Consider the following 26,421-nt stretch of genomic DNA (forward strand, 5'->3'; position numbering starts at 1 on the left):
TCCTCTCATTACAGCAACCAGGTAATGTAATTTTATATTACGCAGGAAATATCACAGCTCTGCAGCGATACGAACGCTAAACGCGGGAAATAGTCTGCTTAATTAATATGCGTGTTATTGAAATAGTGAAAATATACACGTAATGTAATCTGTGTGAACGGTCATTTGAGTGGACAAGATTATACTCGCTTTTTAAATATTATTGCTACGATTCTGTAAGGATTCTATATTATTTTTAATTTTTTAATATGGCAATCCAAACTGATGAATATTTAAATAAAAAAAAAGCGTTATGTAAACGTCATTTGGACCATATTTTATTGCGAATTATTTTAAATGTCTATTATATTAACAAATAGGTTATTTTTTTTTATTTAATTTCAGAACTTACTCAGTACAGTAGTAATAATTATGCAGTTTTTAATCAAATAGTCTATACTAGGAAAAACGTAGGTTACACAAAACATTCGAATTTGGAGTGTGCATTATTATGAGCACTTCTTATCCTTCCTATCAAGATATCTAAATTTTATATTAAAAGTTATTAGAAAATATTTTGTTTCAGTACAAACTAAAATCATTTTATATTAAGAAATGTGAATGGCGTGTGCGAACGATACGCCTCTCATTCGAGTCACAGCTAGTCAAAGAAGTCTATAATTATAATAATTCATATCAAATCGTGTCCCATTAAACGGTAGCTTATTTTTAGTGGAGACTACGGTCATTATAGATGTACTATATTATTTTTTATATATCATTTTACACTTCATTTTCTATAACATTTTTATTTTCAATACTTATTTTCTTAATTAATAAATCAGTACGCAGTGTTGCCAGTGTCAAATAACAATTAGTTAATTGATGCTGTCAACTGGTTTTTATGCTTAGCTTAGCTTACTAAGTATCTAAGTTAAAACAAAGTGATAATCGTAACACATTTTCTACTCGTATTCGAAACGTGTCACTTCTATTTTATTTAGTCTAGGTTTATATTTGTAGAGGTATAATTCACAACGTATCATTAGGTCCGCGATACTGATCATTATTCTGGGAATCAACATCGTTTACGTGGAACATTGAATGCGGTCTAAGGCAACGGTTCTCAACATTTTTCCAATGTTCCCATGATATCTTGCGTGAGTTAGCTATACTTATTTATCTTATATTTAAAGTAAATACTAATGAAATTCCAAGTATGATTTTGGGATGAGTTCCTCAAAGTTTGACTATCTATGAACTAGCATAGCGTGTTAAGGTATCTGTGTATATAGACGTAATCGTGCGATATCTCAGACCTGTCGTGATTGACAGTTGTTTTTCCCGCGAGGAATCTTGCAACTGTAAGCAATAATTGGTGCAATCAAATTAAAACAGCGTCTTGTTTGTGTACACGATCTATAATAGCTTTATTACATTGTTTCGTACGTTTGTACTAATAACGCTTATAACAATACAGATTGTAAATTTGTGGACTTTGATTGGTCGTTTTATTTATTGATGACTATAATATGTTTGGTGGTGAGTGCACGCGAATCTTAATCGAAAATTTTGGGTTTAAGTCCGAAATAAACACAGTTTATTTTAATATGCTTATTTTGCGTTTATAATTAATTGCGGGCGTAAAGTAATAAGTTGAAATGCATCAAAAGGAGATGGGCCTTAGCCCAGCAGTTGGATAATTCTACGCTTATTTTTCGTTACTTTACAATACAAGACATTTTAGAAGTAAAATTAATTTAATTCCAGGACAAAAATAAGTGCATTCAAATAATTTTAATATTTTACTCGATGCATCGAAAATCGCTTGAGGCATTGATCGCATAATTACAATAATCGATTCTCACGATCGTCAAATCGGACTCAATCGCCATTCGAGATTCTAATTGTGGTGAAACTGACAGGCATCAATTTGCCGCTACCACAGCTTCTGTTTCCCTGAGGCTAATCTAAATATATTATTTACAATTTATCACACTAACCATGATATTGTATACAACATATCCATGTAAATTTAATTCGATTGCCTCGTTAGTTTTGTATTCTAGGCCCTAGTAGCGCCTGAGTTCTTGGGTTCACAGTTCTATAGATCGGGCTATTTAGCATAGGATTGTCGGGTTAAATAATAGTAGGATTCCGCAGTTCGGAAGATAGCAGTGTTAATACTCCTGTGCCTAGGAAATTACTTAAACTTTTTGGTCCTGTGTCTGAACTCTCTCCGGCCACATCGGATTTTTGGAATGCGGAAATAGAGGACCCTTATGCTCTATCGTATCTCTTGTATATCAGTGGGATTCTGTTAGAGTTCATTTCGTACCCCACCCCACGGTGATACGCCATTTTGATACGTGTATCCTATAAATTTTATAATTATTATATTCAATGTCGTACGTTCATTACATTCCTTCTTACAGAATACAGAAAACAGAAAGCGTAACCTACTCTTTGTTCGTTCAGAATTGAAACCGTTTTTAAAATTGATCAATTGATTTCACCCGTATAAAATTGGCAGTAAGTTTTAAGCCCTTGTGTCTGTAGAATAGTTACAATAGTTGCTATTTTAAATTATCGAGTTTATCTTCCGTTACGAACTGATCTTGGTAAAATATTAAATCGCAATTGTTAAATATAATAACAGCTAATATTATAATGTCAAATTGATGTGATTTGGAAATGTTTGGAGGATCGAGGATCGCGCTCTGGGCGATCGTGACGACACGCGAATTCAGTGGTTCTGGCTTAATTTAGGGATATTGATTATAACCATCTCGGATCCTATAGTTATTAGATTGCGTTTATTATGAAGATAGCTCTGTGAAAGGGAAATACTTCAAGCGAAATTTGTCCACTTGATTATCGTGTTTTGTTTCATAAGATTTGTTTACTTTTTTGAAGCAAAGTATTAAACATTTTTTAATAAGATTTCATCATACTACGAGTATATATACCTATATAGCCTCCTATGACATAATTATATAAACTAATGTATATATCTGACAAAAATATATAGACCTCATCAGAGTAACTACACGCACGAGAGACATAAAATCATAGTTCCGAAGGTAGTGAATGGATGATATTTCTTACAGTACCATTGTATAGGGTGATAGGGTATAGGGTAACCAATTACCATCAAGTAAGCTCATTTGCCTGTCCAACTACTTATATCATATAAAATACTTAACTATTAATAGATGTGTACAATATAATTAGTTTTTTTAATTATTATTTAGGTATTATTAGTAGGAAGAAGTGTTACTTGATTGTTGACGTAGACGTAGATTGATTGATATTTACATATAATATATAGATCTATTTTTGAGTTACTATAAATTAAGAAATATCACAGACCATCCCCAAAGACATTCTGATTTCATATCGAAGATAGACATAAAAGTCATAAATTTAGACAAGATGAACAAAAATGATTTAACACTGTCATGGTTAGTGAGTTGCTTTATATAATGTGATTTACATCTCAGTAATTCGATCCGAAAATGTACGTGGCATATTAATTTTAGCACCGTGGTTGTATTTTAAAACTTCTAAAAATAGCTCCGTGAATGTTAATATGAGTAACGCTGATTTAAAAACAAAATGCAACCCTAAACCCTCTAGTGTCATAGATAAGTGTGAATAAAATATTTTTATTTCATTTAAAACCTCGGGCGTAAACAGGGGTGACGGAATGTGTGCTATATGTAAAGTTTTATAAATTTCGCGCGGGTAAAGCCGCAGGTTCAGCTAGTATTTTATAAGTCAAATCAATCGAAGAAACATTATAAAAATATATGTCTTAGAAATATTACCGCGTTTTTAATACTACGGGGTCTTTTTACGGGTTGTAGAACTTTATGCAAGCACCTCGAAGGAGGTGTTACCACTTGTCAGTTAAATAAAAAAAAATATGTATAAATATTTACTTTGAATATCTATATTCTAACTTATGGCATATGTTAAGCGGTGTTTACTAGCACAAGGGATGTAACATTGAGGTCAGAAATTCGAAGATTACCGGTCTATTGACGGTACGGTAAGGTGCCAATAATTATAGGCAGTGATGACCATTTACTTACAAATCCATTCACCGGTTCCTGTTCGATAAATCCGTATATATTTATTCTCATTTCAAACTGCTTGAAACTGTTTACTTGTTAATTAAAACACCCCAAGAATATATCGCAGTTCTCTTCATTTAGATTCTTCGTAGCGACATCTTACCTATTCGAGAGTTCTGACAAAGATCCATAAATTATTTTCGATTCTATCGAGACAGGGAGCGTGGCTCGAGCTCCCGCCTAAATAATATTTAAATTTAGAACAGCGAAGGGATGGGACATGTGTGTCGTAACGCGTTTGGCGAAATGTGATTACAGTCGGTAATTAACGAGCGGCTATTTATATCGCTACCAGACGACTATTCAAATATTACCACTTCGTACGACAAACAAAAGGGAGGCAACCGTTTCGGAATTACAATCCTTTGAAATATCATTGTATTCGTGAAAGTGTTTTACCGTTGCCCAACCGTGTCGTGTCCATTTTGTCCGGACTCTTGAAATAAAGCACGCTTTCAATTGCAGACTAATTATTCCAACACGAGAAACTCATTCGGTGTCGTCCGTTTTTACGTGTAAAGAGAGATTAGTCGACTTAAACGACACTCGTTCAAAGGGGCATTGTGATGTGTCCCGATAATGATGATACGTTAAGAAAAGTATTACATTCTGCCCATAATGGAACGTTGAAAAGACGAGTTTCTTATAAAATTACATTTGGATTCAGCGCTCGTCGCGTCGGTGTGTCACAGACTCCTGCTTATGAATAAATTACGTCCGTACATTAATTTATTGATTGTTATTCAAATTGGGTTTCTCAATCGGAGGTTGGAGGTGATGCGGCTCGTCTCGCTCTTTGTTAGCGTATGAAGTTTTGAGGTTGAAACGCGTGAATATATCTATGACGGAAAATTGTTTTCGAATTCCTAATAATGTCTGAATACGAATAGTTATTTGTGCTTGTAATAACTAGACATTTAGATTGCTTTGGCGCTTTTAACGTATCGAATGACATTGTTTCATCCAAATTAGGTGTACTCGTCTGATTGACAAGTGCGGAATATAACAAATCGACATAATACTCATTATTAACTCATGTAATAGAAGGATACCTATCTGCCAGTAAAATTAAATTTAGTTACACTATATTAAGGAATTAAATAAAATACATGTTGTTACAACTAGAATATTATAAATTGAATAAAAACTTGAAGATTCAAGTCTTATTAAACGTATAATGGGTGTTGGAAAATGTACCTGTATATAAGTATGTAATTACGTATGGTCGGACAAAAACGCTATAAATTTTATAGTTATGTTAAATACTCAAGTTTATCAACAATGTTAACAAAATTAATATAATAATATAGCTATCGTAAATAATTACCGCCGCCATGTTGAATTGCGGTTCGCCATCTTCGTTCTGAAACCGATCGAGTTTAAGTTATTATTGTTAATGTTTCTACGAACGAGTCGAGTGTTTGTAATGACAAAGAGACTTTTTATTATTTGATCGTTCGCTCGTTTGTGTTAATTGTTACGGGGACGTGATTTTAATACATCATGGATGTTTACTGGCCTCTTTTATCGCGTATGCTAATTAGTTATTTCTTGTGCATGTGTGAGTGCTGCGTCGTGTGTGTTACACATTGTTATTGTCGATTCAGATTGGTCGACGCATTGATAGTCGAAATGCTATTATTTGTTGTTTGTTGTTGTACGTAATGTATGTTTAAGTAATAAAGTCCTTTTGTGACATACTCTTAAGTAGAATTAAAAAATATAACACTAAAAAATTAAGTCGATTCGTTTTTTAATTTATACAAAGTAAAATAAAGATACGAATAGGTATATACCTACGAACACTAACATTTTCACATACACACACACACATATGTATATCTTAAAGTACCTACTACATGAAATTAGGTATGTCTTAATTTCTTTATATAGATAGGTAGTCTTTCGTGCATTAGTAATAGTCGAAGGTGTTGAAAATAAGAGTTTCAATAAATATATAAAGCGATATCGCTTTTGATTACCGACGTATTATAATTAGATATATTATAACAATGACAGCGATCCATGCATTGTGTAGATCAGTAGCCGGGAGCTCGTTCTAAGCGCCTCTATAAAGCTTCCAACTCATCACTTCGACGACGCGAAGATATGTAGCGCTATATGTCCTTTTCATTAGTAAGGCTAAGACTGCTCCAAAAAATGCGGTAATAGACTGAAAAAAATGCAATTTGAAAATGGCTGAAAAAACACGTTTCGTTTAATTTGTATACCGTCTTCCGTACCGCTAGCCTCGTTGTCTTTGTACAGAGACGTGAATTAGTTACACAAATATTTATTTATTATATATAAATTCAATAATTTATTTATACATAATAATTTAAATAAAGACATAAAATATCAATATACATCACACAAAGAGTTACTGAAATAGGACTTTTATTTAACATGAAAGAAAGAAAGCAACTGTAATAGTTTATAAAATTAATTTATGTACTTACGTGATATAAATCTTAAATATAAGGGAAAATGTTGAAATACCTAATCACATACAAATCGTGTCTATGTATTGGGAATTCCAATAATCAAGTACAAAGTATTAAAGTAAACGATGTAGTTAGCGTTTCGACTCCATGCAAGAATAACGGAACGCTCATAAACTAGTCAAAGTTGTTTGACTCATTCATTTTGTTCAATCATTCAATTAAATGTGCGATGATTCAAGTTATTTTTTTAAGAATTAGATGATATCATGATTTGACATCTGTATATATCAGGAAATTTGAAAATAGAATCTCATTTTAAAAAGTATTATAAAATTCGCTTATATCCAATGTATATTTATAACTGTTACTGGATTCAACCCTAAAATGACTTTCAAGTTTTCGCTGCATTATACTTGCTGATACAACAACCGGTGGGGTCCTTACGTCCTCTTGTGTTTGTAAATATCACAAAGTATAAATTCAGAGGGTTATGCTCGTATATAATTATGTAAATTAATATAAAATAATGAACATACATATATACCTAAGTTCAAATATAAATATAATGACATAAGATTAATGGTTTATGTATTTATAGATATTTTGGAAAATACATAAGTATTCAAATAAATTTTAGTTCTGATTACATGTATGTATGTGTGTAAGTTTAAAAAAAAATAAACATTGCTATGAATAACTAAAATTAATAATAAATTCAGCTTGGTTCATTTTTTTTTATTTAAATCTATTGTGTAGACGATACACAAAAAAACATTTTTATGAATATTAGATAAGTACAAAATAATATCTAATTCCAATCGAATCGAAAGTACCATTTAAAGAAACACCCGAATAAAAAAGGCCCCCCATATCGGTTCGTCGAGGGCCTCCGGGTTACGGATCCTCCGCCCCCTCTGTTTGCCCTCTCGAATGAAAAGTTGTCACACAATTACTTTGTCTTGTGTGGTCTCGTAACTACAGTAGCCATTTGACCATTAAGGACTACCTACCTACAGTATAGAAACTTGAAAATTATTTCTCTATGTCATTGTAACTTTATTTGATGACGATATTAATAGAAGATTGTTTTGAATCCTGGCAACACTGCAATTTATTAAGTATTTAATTAATATTTATCTCATTAGCAGCCCGTAAATGTCCCACTGCTGGGATAAAGGCCTCCTCTCCCTTTGAGGAGAAGGTTTGGAGCATATTCCACCACGCTGCTCCAATGCGGGTTGGCGGAATACACATGTGGCAGAATTTCGTTGAAATTAGACACATGCAGGTGTCCTCACGATGTTTTCCTTCACCGCCATCTCGGCCCATCATCATATTTATCTCATGCTTGATGAAAACTATCGTGAACGTGGTGACCGTCGGTGAATTAAATTTGATCCTTATATCCTCATAATAAATGCGATCGAGGAGATTAATACTCAGCAGCAGGTCGATTAGTGGGTGGTACCAACTATTCTCGATAAAAAAGACGTTTAAAAACGATGCTAGCTTCACATAAAACTGTCACGGTAGATTCGTAACTTGACATTTCAAAAATATTTATGAAAATTGATAAATTTTGACTGCGAAATTAGAACATAATATTTACTCTGATAGTGTAAAATTTATAGAATTGTATTTCGAAAACATGAAATAATTTCGTATTATACGTAATATTTGTCGAATAGTCGTTTAATATTATATCAATAACTTGTTTATCAATGTTTTAAAGCGTCGCAACGTGTGGCAAGCGATTCGTCGAAGTCGCTAACTTGGAGCTTGTAGACCACGCCTCTTCCTGTGTTGGGCTCCGCGAAATTTTATCATTGCATTCATTGATAAAAAAAATAATGTAATATGGCGATTTCTGTTAATAAAATACGGGTTTACTTGTGTTTATGTTACATTCTGGAGATGCAATATGCGTTTGAAGAATTATAGTTTCCCCAAGTTTGGCCTTTTATCTGTATTTTTTGCAATTAATTTTTTCGACTTACTATATTTACACTGTTGGATTTGTAATTAATGTTATTAAAGTCGCTCCTAACAAAACATGGAAACTCTCGCTCACAATTCTCGAACACTGTTTTTCTAGAGAGATTGAGTATTTTTTTTTAATAGCTTCGGCTAATAGCTTTTTTGGTTCTTCCAAAAGTTACTAAAATCCTTACGGTTTCATAACGATAAACTGAACACCAATAATTTATTATCATGCAAATTTTTTTTGTTTGCTTTTATTTATACAAGAACACTAATCAATAGTTTAAACAAGCGAGTAAAAAACTGCAAAGTGTTTTCACGAAACTTTTATAATAATATTATATCCTAAAATCTGCGACTTCTTGTATATAAGTATTATGTGAGGTATATATTTAGTTGATCAGTTACAAAAAAGGCTCCCATTTATTAATAAAGATATTCAATGTTATATTTCAAAATTGCTACGATTTTATTAAAATATTTTGTTAATATTAACTTAATGCTTACTGTATTATGTAGATATAAACAAAATTCACCATTTTTATTTTTTATCAATGAAGGCAATGGTAAAATTTTGCGGAGCCCACTAAGATGAACCTTACTCACACACAGTAGCATATTATTTGCAATAATATGTTATGTAACTAAATGTAACTAAATAAGTACATATGTACAAATAAGGATACGAAACATTATATACATATTATAGAAATATATATATGTATTTTAATATAAATAATTGATTCGTTCCATTAATTTGATTTGAAGGTTATTTATTCCATAGTGCATTCCAGTGTTTTTCGAACAGTAGAATTATTTGAACATTTAAATAAATATCGTGTAGCTGGGAATCTATTAGCAGCTTTTGGTCAAGGATTTTGGAGTGTTTTTTTAAAGATCATGTTGCGGATAAACAAAAAATTAAACGAGTCAAATTAAAGTCAGAGTGAGGTAAGATTTATTATATTACTAATAGTTCCAGGAGCCATACATATGCCCAATTATTTTATTTTCTTATTTATGTGTTTTTGTTTACACCCCCAAAAGCATGTGTGCAATAAAAACATTTTGACAGATGACTGAGTATCTAAGTATAAAAAATCTATGACTTTTCGAATTAATGCAGCTTAAATCCATCCATACTAACTTTTTTAATTACATATACAGGTGAACAGACAAATCGGTCACCTGATGGTAAGTGAAATAGAAATTCGTCAATCCTGGGAATTAAAATATTATGTCCCTTGTACTTGTAGTTACTGGCCCAATCATCCTTTCAAAACGTAACATAATACTATGGTAGGAATTATCTTTTGGTGGTACGAATATGCGAAAAGTGGCCTGTACCGAGTCGGACTTGCGAAAAGCCCTAGCAAGTTAACGAAATACGTTAAATTTTGATGTTCACGTATTCATATACAGATTAATCTTAAAGTATAATGAATTAAATTAAAGTTCACCTCCGTTACACAAGTCTGACATTTTCGAAATTCACTCAAACTAAATCTAGTGAACTGTGATGTGATAAATGAAATACTTATTTAAAGTACATAAAATAAGTATTTATTTATACGTTGAGTTTGTTACACATGTGCACTTAGCCAACTCGGCCCTGTCACGTGGAAAGTTAAAACTGTTAATTCGTCACAGTATTTTTGTTTTTAGTTACCTATAAAGTATCTTTATTTGTTGGGACATTTCCTGTTTTGGTTAATATATTACGAATTTCTTGGCTAGGATTTGTAGAGAAAAAAGTAAACTGAAAATAAATACATATTATGATATCTATATTCTTTATTATGAGGAAATGATTATGAGCTTCCGTTGACCACCATTGTATTATACTTAAAGTAATTTAATCCGTCTTAATATACCTATCCGAAATAAGTATTACAAATTGTTAAAAAAATAATGCTTTTAAAAAAAAAACGCAATCCTCAAATGTCAAATAATTCTCCACATAGCAATTAAACCTGTTAACAGTTTAAATTAAATCACTGATCATAATTTATTAATGTCCACCACAAATATTGAATATAATTTCTTTTGTGACCTTAATTAAAGATAAATAAAATCTCCATTTCATTAAACGCGATTTGAATTCATTATTCATGTTTGAAGAATCACTCCTTGATGAAGCAGTCATAATGTTTATTATAAACAAAATTTCAAATTTGGAATGCGTTCTTTTATGAACCACAGACTAAAGGACAGCGTCTATCAAATTAAAGACGTGATTCTTTAACGCTACTAGATATACCTGTAAAGTGTACTAAGTGATATGGTGTTGTTCTAGGGGCTGACGCCGACCGTGTGTGGTCTTTTAAAAAAATCACACAATTCAAAACAGCCAAAGTCACTTAATACGTAATCATTTTCAACCTTGATCCATTGGATTTAAGTCGAATTTTATTTGGTACCTTTTCGTTTGGACAATCTTTGGTTTCGTTTGTAGGTTTTTTTAAGGATAATAGCGAAAGTGTTAGTTCTGGTCTGTGTTTTTAACACGGTTCCGAGTGCATTCGGATGCGGAATTATATTTACATCTGTAAATGCAAATTAGAATGAATTTGCAAATGTAAGATTCACGCCAGACGTTGCGTGGGTGAACCATTGTTCTTTGAAATACTGTTATGTCGCTGATATGTCTAATTACAGTATTACTCACTTTCATTGAAATATATCTTAACTTATCCTTAAAAAAACGTTAAATATATGTTATAAGTTATTTGTACACATTTATAAGGAATATTTGACACATATTTTAGTAATTTAATAATGACACAATTTTGTTAACTATCAAAATGATGACCGATGGCCATTAATAAGGTAATGACAGCTCCGTTTGACAGGTGGTTATCGCGCCATCTAGCGGAAACAGTGTGACCGAGAGGCGTGCGCTATACGTCAAAATATGAAGCCTTTGATTTAGTGCCTCTTTCATCGAGAACTCCTTTGATTTATCAATAATTCGAAGCATGTGAGCTTGGTATTTTTAAGTACGATCTTACTTTCATGTCATACCATCTGAGATTATTCATTAATTATCGTGTTCGATGCGTATTTCGTATTATCTGATTTGGATGAGTAATTCTTTAATATCATACTGGGAATGTCGGAATAAAATATTATAATCTGTATTATGACGGCGTAATCGAACGGGTCATATTATTATTACGAGAGACCAGTAAAAATATATCGAGATTGACATTCATATTAAATTTATTACCTGTGGAGATTTATATTATATTATTGTTTCGAGCTTAAGGATTTTAAACAAGTCAGTTAATAACATATTTGTTCTGCATTTAATTTTCACGGATTTATTTATATAGAATGAAAGAGTACAGTTAATATGTTTATTGTGTTGAAGTATTCAGGTAGTATTAGGAAATTAATAAAGGCGAATGCGAGTTAAGCTGCGATTGTTTGTAAATAAGATGCGCCCGCGCTGCGGGGTGCGGCTCTTTAATCGGAAACACGAAGAAAGTGTGACCATTTGTATCTTTTTATTTTTATAACATCATCACTGAGTTTAATGTTATTTTGTTTAATACTATTAAATAAATTAAAATAAATCATTTTGTTACAGATTTGGAATTGCGGAATAACTTTGAAAAAAGAAGTAAGCAATTTTTTTTTAAATACCTTTTTTTTTAATCTATTTTTTCGTATGTAGAATTTTATGAGCTAGAAAGATAAACTTAGATAATTATTAAATGCTTAGCTTTCACATCTGTTGTTGTATATATATTTTTACCTACTTATCTTTAGATTAACCCTTCTTTAATAACATCTTACGTCAGAAGTTCAGTAAAAAAATATCATGTCAGTAATCTAATGATAACATCTTAAATAAATCACAATAACAATTTAGATTCACGATGGAATTGTTATGATTTATTCAAACGTGGGTTGATGTGAATAAACCTATATATTAACATAATACAATGATGGTTGACAGATCGGTTAGATTCCATCAAACTATACTACGAACGTCCTACAACTTTATCTACGTTCTTTAACCGACTTTATTGATTATTTTTAAGTTAAGTTTTATAAGTTTCATGTTATACCAGTACATATACAACGAAATTATTCGTTATATTAACTTTTATATTCATTTGATTTTTTAAATTATAAACATGTACAGAATGAGCATTTTTTCGTCTACAAAAAAAAAAATAGCTTGTAACATTATAAAAACTTTTTTTGAGCTATTTTTTTTAAATTTATGCCAATATTTACATTTAATTAGTCACAAAATAATATTCAGTATATCATAATTCAGTTTAAATTATAAACATACGATAGCATTTCTTCGTCTTATAAAAAACAAAAATTAAATTTGCTTGTTCGATGGGTGAAATGTTTAGACTTTTTCGATACGTTACGAACAGACGAATGACACGTTCTTTTATATAAAAAGCTCTGTCGTCAATATTAAACGAGTTTTTTTATGCCTTATTTAAATCGACGTGACGTTATTTGAACGCTATCGGGAAGGGTTCATATTGATTTTGCCTGTTTGTTTTGATGGGTGACTTTTCGAAGGCTAATGTAAAATATACTCTGTGGTTGTTTTTTTTAAAAAGAAGTAAAACACACTCATTATTGGATAACCCGTATTTTTTGAATAACTTTGGTAATGATTTTGTCCTACAATTTAGAATTACCATACTTAGCCCTTTTTTTACAAATAGTAGGTATTGATACTAATTACTTATTCAAATAAAATCAATAAATGAAAACATTTTCTTTTTATTTATTTTCTTAAAAATTTTATTATTTTCTTGTAATTGGTATATTTACTTAAAATGAACAGTAGGTAGGTTTACCTAAGATGATTTTTAAAAATGATTAAAACAGTAATTTATAAATACCATTAAGTATAATTTATAATATTATAATTAGTATTTGTTATTTTATTGAGTAATAGTGACTTTATAGCCGATACGACAAATTGGAAATGAAACAATTGTCATCGGGCTAGTTCACAAAAAAGGAAATCTGCGGCTGCGGAAAAATTAAACGCCTCCGAGTTTCTTGGCGATAACGTTACGTAGTCTGACAAAGTCAAACGATGATTTTAACCTTGTCTTTAGCGGTATTAAAATATTAATCTAAAACAATACACTCGTTGTCCATGTCAAATGTCAAATCGATATCAGTCAGAAATATTCAAATTAAATTAATGATGTCGATTGTCGATACGCGACAATACATGCCTACTGGACCGACATCGATATGTGATTGATAACAGCTCTGCTCGTTCTTTGGGCGAAGGAAGATTTATAAACATTGCCAGCTACCCATCATTTAAATTTATGGCAAGGGTATTTATTATGACAATATTTTTATATAAAAAAACAATACGTACCTACTTTAAAAAAAAAGTTGATCTTTATTGATTAAAACAACTCGATTAAACGTGGAATGCTTTTTTTAAAGCCAAATTTGTATTGTTTTAATTTAAAAGAGATTTATTAAGTACCTTATAAAATACATATATATATATATATAAACATTAACAAAATTACAGATAATTCCAGATGCCTTCGTCTTGGTTAGGAAAAAAAAACAAATAAGTTAATTTTATCGTCGGGTACAGTTACAAAGTGGTATCCGTTTCGTTAGGTGACCTATCTGCGGTTATGGCATTAGTTTCCTGGTCCAACGTTTACGAGCACCACAAACCCTCAGTAATTAAACTTCGGTGTAACCTTTAACGATACACCGCATACGCCATTGTCTCATGCGTTACGAAATAAACTACAATGTTCATGGATAATTGTAAATATATTACATATTTAGTAGCCATTTTAATTGCCTATAAACATACATCCTACATCAGTTATATATATTGGTAATGGTTTAATTGTCCGTTTGGATGATGTTATGATGGGTTCTGTACCTCTACAGGAAAAAAGGAACCCTTATGATGATCAGTTCGTTGTATGTCTGTCTGTCTGTTCATCAAGACCGTTTTCTCAGGAACGGGTGGAGATTTAAAGTTAAAATTAATGCCGAATATTAAGGTCTGCGGTCCCTTGGAGCTGTGAAAATATTAAACCTGTATGTTAACGCAATCAGAAGGTATGGCCGTTTATGTCGCATTTCCCATACCTACATTGGCAAAGAATCAAATCCTATATAATATAAACCTATACTACCCGTTGACCTAGAATCATGAATCTTGTCAAGAACTCATTTCTTGTAAAACAAGTATAGGAAAACATACAAAAATTGTAAATTTGTTACATCAGTGTCTGTTGCGGTGCTACGGAACCCTAAGTTCGGGAGATCGTATTGTACTTGCCCGGTTTTCTTTCATTTACAGACCACAGTGATAATGTCTTTATCCACAGTTACCTATCAGGTAATTTTATGTGTCTAGTTTTATACAAATCAAAGCACCATCCATAGCAGGTAACTATTCTAACATGTATTTACAATAATAACTGCTTTATTGTAACAGTTTGACGTCAAAACATAACTTAAAAAAACATATTTGACCCAATGTTGTATAGCTTATAATGTATCTGTTTTAAAAGATAATCCTAACTAATGATTGAAGATTCAAACCCAGGCAAGCACCTTTGAAATAACATGTGCTTAATTTGTGTTTATGACTAACTACGTGCTGACTTTGAAGGAAAACAACAACAACATGTTAATCCACCAAATACCATTGGAGAAGCGTGGTGTAATAACCTTACTTACTTTACTTTATACTTTATTGTACACCACACACAAAATAAATAAGTACACATGGATACAGCCTAAATAAAAGAGGCGTACAATTTAGGCGACCTTATCGCTACATAGCGATCTCATCTAGGCAACCAACGGTGTAGGTCATAGAATATGAATTGGGTGGTGCTGTAATATTAAATAAAATAACATTAATCTATAACTTAAAGTAATATATAAATAAATACACAAATTATATATCAATAAATAAATTATATTATCAATACTTGTAGTATATAATCTATACGTACTATATACAATAAGTACGAATATAAGTATACGATATGTCCTTAAATATAACGAGAAACAGAAAAAAAAATCTTTAAACTTTCTCAATTGGAGAGCAAGCCTTAGACCAGCATTGTGATGTGATGTGATGATCAATGATAAAGTCAGTTATACTTATGTTAATTTTAGATTAGAGAAGGAAATAGCCTTTAAAATACAAGGAAAACTATAGGCAAGGATAGAAGAAATAACATTGAAAATATAAATCAGAGATATCTAAAGACGTCATAATTACTTTGTATACGGGAACTGACAAAAGGGGAATGCCTAATAAGGTGATTTATTCAAATACTCTCTTAAGCACGTCACATCCGTTCAACATCATTATTGAATACAGAAAATTAAATAAACTCATTCAAAATGTAATCTTTAATTTTTTATTTTTTTGACATTAAATTTTATCATCAAGCAAACTTCCTTATTCATCTAAAAGTACACGAAGTCGCGACGAATTCGCGGATTTGCGATTTGTACCTTCGCAATGACTCAGCTCAAATAAACGAGAATCACAAAGGCTTTTTATATGCAATGATGGTTGTTTACAGTTTACGGAACTGAGTAATGTAAACAAAAGCGATCCTTGACGTTTACATGACAAATTCACGTTTTACAAAATATTAATGCAATGTGTCATTTGATCACTCAGAGTGATCGGAAAGAGTTCAATACATATATTTATGTAAGCAAAGTTATGTTTTAGTTTGACCGTCCACTTAGCGCGACGCCTCGCATTGACTTCGAAGGAATACGACATGTTACATTTTAAAAGATTCTTCGAAGTATCACCCCGGCGGCGGAGCGGGCGCGCCTACACATAGCACGCAATAAAACCAATCGATTATTACCTATTTGTGTGAAAAGCGGAAGGAATAGGGCTAGTAAAGCATTGAGGTGTGTTATAAGCACGAGCCGCGTCCGCCGGCGACGCTCGTGAGAAACGTCAATATTTAAACGCCTCGCGTTGCTACGCTTCGAAATTGTCTCAACGATTTCGATATTTTCCAATGTCAAATATTGTGTTAATAGCCCTACGGACCGATGTTCCTGCGCACTCTATTAATTGCTCATCGATGTTGTCGTCCGTCTTGCGTCACGTGTACGACTATGCAAGCACAGATTTATCTCGATTCTAATTCGAAATAACTCGTTTTTATTTGCGCTTTCTATGCATAAATAAATATATATTAAGGTATATTAACGCCGTGCTATCTGGCACGCGTCAATCAAACGAATGTACATGAAACTCACTGATTCGTTACTCCGCCATTTTGAATCATTTACAATAGCGTCCGCCATTTTGGTGACAATAATTAACAGATAGGTATCTTTGACCGACCGCTTTCTAGTTTTTGTTTTCCAAAATAATTATCATCACAATAAGCGACACGATCTCTTTTTACTTACCGCTGTTGCGGTATTTTGAATAAAATTAAGTGATCGAATTCAACGTGTCGGTTTATTTTAAGTGACATCTATTACAAATTGTCGAACGAATTGTGTTTAAGTCGCCTCATTAAGTGAATAATTAAAAAAATACCTCATAGAAGTAGGTAGACTTTAATGTCTTTGTCTCATAGTAGAGCTAGTAAACGAAAAGAAGTGAATATTTAGTTGGTACGTAATCGACGCTGAAAATATTTTAGCGAGTATTTGAAGCGTTAAACAGCTGTTAGGCATGAGTTAGCGGCGCGCTGCGTCCAGTGCGCTGTGATGTGTGCCGGTGACGGCGCGGCGTCACGCCGTCAATGGGTCAGGTTATTTACCTCTCCTTATCACCTTTTGTTTTGCTCAAACACTTGGCTCATTTTGAACAGTTGTAGTAGCTTCCTGGCTTGTCTATTCGACGTTGACGAATAGACTTACCGATTGCGTCGTTACTTAGGTAACAAAATCAGTTCAATTTAAAGGATATTTTTTTATCACAAAAAAAGTAATCGAACAAAAAAGTGTTAGATGGAATGTTTAAACAAGATATCACTGAAGATCGAACAGTGAAGGACAACAGTGAAATAGAAGGAGCCGAGCTATTCGAAGGGATAGCTAACAATAAAAGCATCGGAGGCCGATCGGCGATACAAGTCCTTGTGTCCACATTAGCATCTCGACGCAGGAGTGTGTGCAAACAGCGAGGGTCATCTGATGAAATGTTCAAAGGCTTTTAGTTCCCGAGAATTATTAAATGAAGCCCCAGGATCGTAATGTAAACATCGTGTGTTTGTCGAGCCAAGAACCTGTTGCTTTGTCGACGGTTTGATGTGTGCTTCGACTTATTGGCGGTTATTTTATGTGCGCTAATGTTAATGTTACTGCAGCAGTTAATACCGCAACATTGTGACACACTCGGGAACTATCTCCCTCTATGATATCGTTTTGTGTTCGCCTTTGTTCACTTTTATACAGTTTTATGATCACTGTATTTGTTAACATTGAAATAAGATTCATAAAAGTATCTCACGGAATATTAAGTCGTTCAAGCGATTTTATAGTATTTCCTATACATGTGAACGATTATGCCATAGAATAAGTAAGTTTATTAGTTAAATAAGCATCTTGTACAATCAACAATTCCTTCGTCGCTTACGCAAACCTAAAGGCAGATTTCCCTACACCGTCAACAATACATTGCACAAATGAATGTCGCAATAGGTTCGTGAAACGCCAGATAAGTGTGGATATCTAGACAAATACGTAGTTCGGTCTAGGTAAATACGCAGGTAGCTGGGATCCTGGTGCTAACTCTGCTAATGTGTGGACAAAGCTGGTCGTGACGGATACCGCTAATAAATGTTCCAGGGAGTGAGGATGCGCGAACGTTTACATCACGTAGCCTGCGGGAACGCGCACTTTTATTTTGTTTTCGTTCAAATTTCGAATGTAGTTTTAATATCATCAGACAAATATAATATTTCTATTCTATAATATGTATATTCAAAGAAATTTAACAAACCAAATAATAGTTAAAGAGATACATCAGTGCTTTTCGTACATGTGTGATTAACACGAATACTTAATATTTTTTAAATCACGCTTTCGCACTGGTATATATTCGACGATATTAACAACTTAATGTTCAATATTTTATTACTGGTGTATTTGCTTTGAATATCAAACAAGCTGAGCGTACACGACATCTTTCATTACAAGTTTCTATTTGATTACGGCTCATAAAAGCTGCTCGCGTAGAGACGATTACGATTTCTATAACAAATATAACTTAGTGTATATCGTGGAAAGACGCAGCGATTTCACTGAAAGCTTTATCTTCAAATAATGTTAACAATATCGTTTCGGATTAGGATTCAATATTCGTCGTAAAACAAATTTATGGCCGGTAAAGATTACGTCTAACGTTCGGTAACTTTAACATAAAGTAGCACTTTTCTAAGTATGGCTCATTCATTGCACAGAATATCATAAGCATCATAAAATTTTGGACAGATAGTCCAAAATTTTATGACATTCTAATATGGTGCTCATATATTATACGATTAGGTGTAAAGTCCTTTGCATGGGTTTGATGAAGGCGTTAATCAATGGTGTGTCCTTCTGTTTGTATCGCGGCTAGTATTGGTTCGGGAATCTTCTGAGAATGCTGTTGAGTTCATTCCTTATTTGTTTAAACAATAAGCGTGTCCGTTTTTAATGGTTCCGATCGATAAATTCCTTTACTTTTCATATCGTTGCTTCGAAAATGAAGATATTTTTAAAACTGTCATGACAATAGAATTTTAAACTAAAGTAACTATAAAAAAATTAAATAAATCCACTGCTGGGTTAAGGTCTTCTGCTTATTTCAACGCTGCTCCAACAAGAGGTGGTGGTAAAGTCTGATTTTGATCTGACAATGATAGATTTCCTCTCAGTGGCTTCCATTACCTTTAAGCACAAGATTGAACTCAAAATCTTCGGTTAAGATTCACGTGGTCTAACTATTGGCCCATCTTAGCTCTGATGTAACAATGACTAATAAATAAAACACAAGGGACATACATATATGTACAATTCGCTCTCCATAACTATAAAAATTCTTTGTAAATGATTTCCAATGAAAAGCAGTTACAATAGAAAAACATACTGACCCTAAGGGCAGTTAGCTCCGAGCGGAGATAAATATTACGACGTCCTAAGTGTTAAGTTATAGTAAAATTCCGGTCACTTTTATTGACATATACAATACAATATCACATATAGACGAGTCTTTTATCGGAGTACAGTTAGAGTTTTATTATAAAATCACGCGACAGATTTCGACAAACGACGTCGAAGACGAATGCGTTACTGAATCTGTTTGAGTTGGAATTAGCGCACATTGTGCTAACTCTATCCTACTTATCGATGCTTGCAGCTGTTTATTTTGTTCGACGATAACAATATAATCATATCTCAGGGAAGTTATTTACCTACGCACCTAACATTGATTTCGTATTACCAAAATCGTCTTATGTTTATTGATAAAGCGTTTAAATCAAATTGCGGTCAAGATGAAAAAAAATAAACACGGAATTCGGTAGCAGTCGTGAACCATGAGAAAGTGGTATAATATGTTAAGTTACTTATAGGGATACATTTATTGATATGGATTTGGAGGGTTCTGTAGGGTTTGATGAAGTTTTAATACAATTGACGATTTGAGGAACATTTATTTCGTATAGGCGTTTAGGGTTCATTATGAAATAATCAAATCATTAATCTTTAATGTAAATTTAACATATTCAATGAAAAACAAACATCGAAGTTAAACAAAGTTAAGCAAGCGTAAGGAGCGAGGACGATGTTTTGCAAAGAAAAAAATATTAAAATCGGAATCGACCGAAAGTACCCTAAAACAGAGCGTTGCGGGAAGGTTGCGTGTCGTTCCCAACGAAGCGTTTATCCGAACGAAACATTTCACCGATAATAACTCCACACAATATAATAATGCGAATAATAAATAAAAATGGAAATAAAATAATAATTTTAATGCCGTAATTGAGGCCGCGGGCTGGCGGCGACCGCGCTCATTTCGAACGATCTGATTACCTACAGTTTTGTTATATTGATTCCGATGGAACTTAAAGTACTCGGCTATCGACTCGGGACTGGTTCCCCAACCTCATTACAGTCGGTTCGCGTGAAATGGATCCGCAATGCCTTGTTTTCTTATATAAACGCGCCATTTATACCTAGCCTTGGGAGTTTAATGTGAGGTTTGTCATCAATGTGCAGCGTGTCAACTTCTTGGAAAGGGAAATGTTAAATTAAATATATTAACCGTTGAAACTAGAAGAGTTGACCGTTGAGACTAGAAATTTTAAAATGATTTGTCATTTATTACTAACATTCATAGATATTATTGTAGTGACTGTTAGATACTTACCTACGTTACAAAGACGACTATTATTGTAATCTATTTGATATTGTGTTTATACATGACTCATTCTTAATAATTATTAATAATAGTAATGATTTGAACTTACGTCAACTGATATCTACAATGTATTATCCGATCAAAACTCAGCGCTAGATGATCAGATATTTGATAAGGTATTTCAGGAACTGTTGATATAGAAGTTATCAGTACGCTTTTATAATTTTAATCTACGAACGTAATCAATATGAAAGTGTTTTTTTTTTTGTCATTTCATCTTAAACCAAATTCCTTCATTCATTATACAAGCATTACGTTAAAGAAACTTACTTATGGAAAAGAAAATACGCTGACCGACGAAAGAAACTCAGCGGTTTTTTTTGTCAATTTGTGATTATTTACATATATTTATTGCCAGGAGGTGATCGTTTCTTCGACAAAACTAGTTGTCATTTTTGGCACAACGGACTTATAACAACAAGAAAAACTCGTCTAAAGCGAGACATCAATCTTTTGCATAATAATAAATAGGTTTGAGTTCAAGTTTTCAGTTACTTTTAACTTGGTGGTAGGACTTTGTGCACCGTCTAGGTAGGAACCACTAACTCATCATATATTCTACCGCCATACAGTAGTACTCAATATTGTTGTGTTCCGGTTAGAAGGGTGAGTGCGCCAGTGTAACTACAGGCACAAGGGACATAACATCTTAGTTACCATGGTTGGTAGTGCATTAGCGATGTAAGAAATGGTTAATATTTATTACAACGCCATTATCTATGGGCGGTGGTGACCACTTACCTATATAATAAAAATAAAAAATACTTTTCGTATTTTAAATGATGGCTGGCAATAAAGTATATTATTTCGTTGCATTTGCGACAATTTAAAGCATCGTTATAGATCGCTTCGGGTGTTTTCGGAGTCAACCATCTGTTATCGATGTCGTTATCATATTATATATGTACGTAAGTTTGTGAAATAATTTTCAAAAGTTAACGCCTTAGGCAGAAACAACGAACCACAAATAATTAACATTATTTGCTAAATAATTTTGTGTGCACATAAATTTGAACGTTTTTGTGAAATTTTAAAATCATATTAATAGAACGACATTATGTATTGATTATATAAGTATATGTATATATGTACCGATTTTTATATTTCATCGTATTTATTTTTTGTATTATTAAAATTGAATACGCAGTTACTTATGGTTTATGGTATACATGTGTAGGTATAAATAAATATACCACCCAACTTATCTCAATTTTCAAGTGCTTACCCAAAGTTAGTCTGGACTAATGTCCTACGAGTCATAATTTTCCCATTAGTGTTGCACATATTTATGTTTGTAATGTGTACAAAATAAGAGTTAAATAAAAAAATGGGGTACAGAAATCAGACTATACCTAGGAAGACACTATACATGGCTCTTATAAATTATTTTTTAAACGATAGGTTTGATCAAAGGCGTCGTTGAAATCCTTAATATTGTTTGATTATTCGACTGACAGGCTGACTGTGTTTTAGGTTTGTTAATTATATTTAGTCTTACTTTAAATAATTGTAATTTTTTTGTTTCCTTAGAATTCGTTCTGTTTTGTTTTGTAAATAATTTTATAAATATATCAACATGTATTTATAATACATTCCCTTAACTTTTCAAAGGCGTACCCACATCGGTAGTGTTATTAGTGCTATGTATCAGTGTAATTTCATATATTTGAATATTAATTAATCCCGTGCGAAATCAGAGCGAGAAACCAGTATGAACATAAACTAAAATAATTGCGGATGGAAAACCTAAACATTGTACGTTATTGAAGTATCAATTAAAATGTGTTTAGAATTACTTGTACGTGAATATTTGCGAGATTATTAGCCAAGTGACCCGATTGCTATGTTAACTTAGTACGTTATTCAATACGCAAGTAATTTCGATACAAGGTATCGAATAACAGTGCAATTATGTAAACCATTAAGGCACTATTTGTATTTTACCACTCAGTAAGTTACACCTTATTTGGAAATTGAGATATTTTTATAAAAACAGCTGGATTTGTTATTGTGGTCATTATTATTATTAATTAAAGCTGACTATAATAAGTCGTGTTGAGCTGAGTTAATAATCTTAAGAGTTCATAAGCTTTTAAATTTAAGTAAGATAATGGAGACCGTAAAATGATTATTTTATTCGATGTTATTTGTCTTATTATTAAGTTTTCTGTGATATCTGGCATACCGAAGTTAAAAAGTGATTTAGTGTTGGTTAGTGTTTCAGTTAGTTTTTAAAAAAAAAACACGCATAAAGGGCAAATCCGTTCGTCCCAGTCCCTCACATTATTTACGGCATTTAAGAAAAAAAACTTTTGTGTAAATACCTTAATACATCGCGGGAGTCTCACTATAATTCTGCAATTTAACAAACTCGGGTGGGACACACGCAACATAACATACAGAGAAGGGACATTTAATGAGTCGGGCGAATTTTTCCTTTTTATATTTAATCGCCTGACGCCTCGCGACATTTATGCGTAATTGCTGGTCCAGGCGACTAGTTCACAGGACACCTGCTTCTTGCTTATTTAAAAATACGACAATTACTAAGCCCAGGACCGTAGACGCTTAGATATGAATGGAAAAATCAGTACATTGAGCCGGCGTTCAAGACATATATAATGATAGACTTGAACTATTTTAAAACTTGCGCGATACCATTTCTCCGTTAAAGGTATTATTTACTGAACATTTTCTGATACATTGTTTCTTGCTTCCAATGCTTTTTCTCTCTTTGATTTCATTGAAATAAGTGTGGTTGCAACACTGAATTTTAGATTTATATTTTGTTTTATCATCGTCGAACTTTGTTGTTACAACATCTGTAATTATCGTGTTAAGATGATACGCTTCTTTGATTTCTAACTAAGTATATTAAATCTTCCACAGTCTGCGCGGTCTGAAGGTGATTCCTCCGGAGACCAGTCTTGTGATAGTTCAGACGAGGGTGTGGGGCGAGACGTTCCAACAAACCACCAGCCTCAACACCAACCAATGCATCAGCCCCACCAACCACACCACAACATGAGCCACCACGGGTCTCTGGGCCACCAGATAAATAACCACCAAATTAACCATACTCACCAGAGGAACTCGCCACGGCCGCTCGAAAGGGAGTTGAAAGTAAGGCTTTATCAAAAACAATAATATATCCTAACTTAAGAGATATTTCTTAAAATATGTAAAACTTAAGCTAAAATTTTGTACCAGTGAAAGTCTTCTGTAAATGCTGAATAATTTATTAAGCAGTAAAATCTAGTAACTTATGCCACTAAAGTTTAAAAAAAAATGCTCACAATTATTACAACATAGGTACATATACAAAAGGTGAAAAGATGACTTAAAAATGTATTCTTCCAGGTACGTGATGACTTCGAATCTCTCAAGACTTCGTTACACCCCCATCTGTCTTCTCTGGCATCACTGGCACAAGGAGCGCCATTGTCCACTCCAAGTAGCGTGTTCGCTCTCGCTGGTGGCGGTGGAAATTTCCCCTATGCTCCACCGGCGTTCCTCGCTCCCGCCCCTCCACCGCCCGCCCAACCAGCAGGATCCGCCTCGTCCTCGTCATCAGAGGGAAGCGCCGCTGGATGGAGCTTTGAAGAACAATATAAGCAGGTCCGTCAGGTATGTAGAGGTTTTTGTTTTATTTTTACATTTAATAAATTTCAAATTACTATTCCAAAAAGATTGAGAATTGCCACAAATCTTAGGTCGTATTTCGGTTGAATGAATTATTCGCAAATCTTATAATAGCTAAATGACATCTGTCAATTTACATAAAGCATAGTAAATATTTACCCTTCAACAACGTAATCGCTGTAAACTTTTGAACCCCTCTGACAACCCCTTAATTCGTTATTCATAACTTCCATCACAACGTGCGTCGGTATATCCAATAATCGCTTTCTTTATTCGCCGGAACACCCCGACACAACTCGTTTCTTTCTTTGTTACATATTTCATTGGTTTTGTACAAACGAGGGGTCATTCATTCCGTTCGGATTGAGAAATAATAATTTTCTGTCACCCATTTAAGGGTTAACGAGAATAGTCAAGGGTTTGCGGAGATGTGTTTATTGAACAATGTTAATATATTAGACGAATGAAAAAAAGGTTAAACGAGTTATTCAATTCATTGATTGCAGTTTGAAGTTTTAAATGTTGGTACAACTGCTTAGTAAAACAATCCATGAATTTTGGTATACAAATAATTCCATAAGCTTAATAATAATAATAAATAAAAGTGTACACATCATACGATAACATTAAGCGTGTTCTTACAAATTTATGACTAAAAATATTATTATATGTACTTACATATATCAATTCCGTCAACCCGCATTGGAGCAGCGTGGTGAAATATGCTCCAAACCTTCTCCTCAAAGGGAGAGGAGGCCTTTAGCCCAGCAGTGGGAAAATTTACAGGCTGCTAATGCTAATGCTACATATATCAATGAGCGGTTTCATCCCAGTCGAAATTAAATTGGATTTTTTCAATGATTTCTGTCCAATCAGCATAATAAGTTAGGTATCTGAGAATACAACAAGAGCTTCTGCGGGATATGTTTGCCGGTTAAAACATTTAGCTTTGACTGTCAGAAATCATTTAGTTGTATTATTGTTTTCACAACGTATCAGTGTTCACGACGTGGGCGTTAACGAGCCGTTAAGTCTTTTATCATTGGAAGAAAGAAATAAAATTATCGGCATTCATTGATCACGCTTGCATTACCTTGTTACACGACGATTAACGGTAAGAATATGTAAAACGTGTGTTTAAGACGTGCTGGATAAGGACTACCATTCATTATCAGACAGTTCTCCGAAGCTCGTTTGCTTTTTTTTAAAAAGACGAAGAAGATTCTGTAATTTGCGTATTATGCAATTATTTCGAAAACAATTATATAGAAAATTGGATGTTTCTCGAAAATTAGACGACATAATGGAGATCTGTAGGCAAGGAACTCAGCGTCTATTACGTACTCGTAGCAAGCAAGAGCTTCCCACAGTTGCTGTAGATTTTACTAAATTAACAGAACATAAATAACTATTTTATGAATAATTTTACTATGCTTAGCTGTTTCATCTGTTGCATAGTTTGTAATCGCATGAGTGGCGGACTTTTGCAGCGTCGCATATGGCACGGTTTTGACTAAAATTAACGTGTTAACTGCTTTTATCTTGGTCTTCGCGCTCCGTGCCTCACTTCAAAGGACATTTAATCGACTCCTTTGTGCTATGTGGATACTTTATAAATGTTATGAGTATACCAGTGAAAGTGAACGGTAATTGGTTTACGAATGAACTGGCTATTCTTTCCTGGATTTTAAAGTCTCGTTCACCAATTTTTAAAACAGGTTCCGTTCAGTCATTAGCTACCATAAAGAGGCGGCAGAGGATTTAATATATGTAAAGTATTTCAAGAATA

General features: G+C 33.0%; 1 protein-coding gene across 3 annotated transcripts in view; it reads left to right on the top strand.

Moving 5' to 3' along the window:
- The window catches only part of LOC125070438 (protein dead ringer), a 113,817-nt gene that overhangs the window by 21,889 nt on the left and 65,507 nt on the right, over window positions 1–26,421 (top strand). For 2 of the 3 annotated variants that reach the window (XM_047680315.1, XM_047680317.1), the window contains exons 2-4: window positions 12,135–12,167; window positions 23,880–24,113; window positions 24,351–24,617. In XM_047680315.1, coding sequence (XP_047536271.1) covers window positions 12,135–12,167; window positions 23,880–24,113; window positions 24,351–24,617 — 534 coding nt within the window. The remainder of the gene's footprint in view (window positions 1–12,134; window positions 12,168–23,879; window positions 24,114–24,350; window positions 24,618–26,421) is intronic. The other variant, XM_047680316.1, reaches the window with a different exon arrangement.

Source organism: Vanessa atalanta, chromosome 17 (assembly GCF_905147765.1).
Source record: "Vanessa atalanta chromosome 17, ilVanAtal1.2, whole genome shotgun sequence".
Taxonomy (NCBI): domain Eukaryota; kingdom Metazoa; phylum Arthropoda; class Insecta; order Lepidoptera; family Nymphalidae; genus Vanessa; species Vanessa atalanta.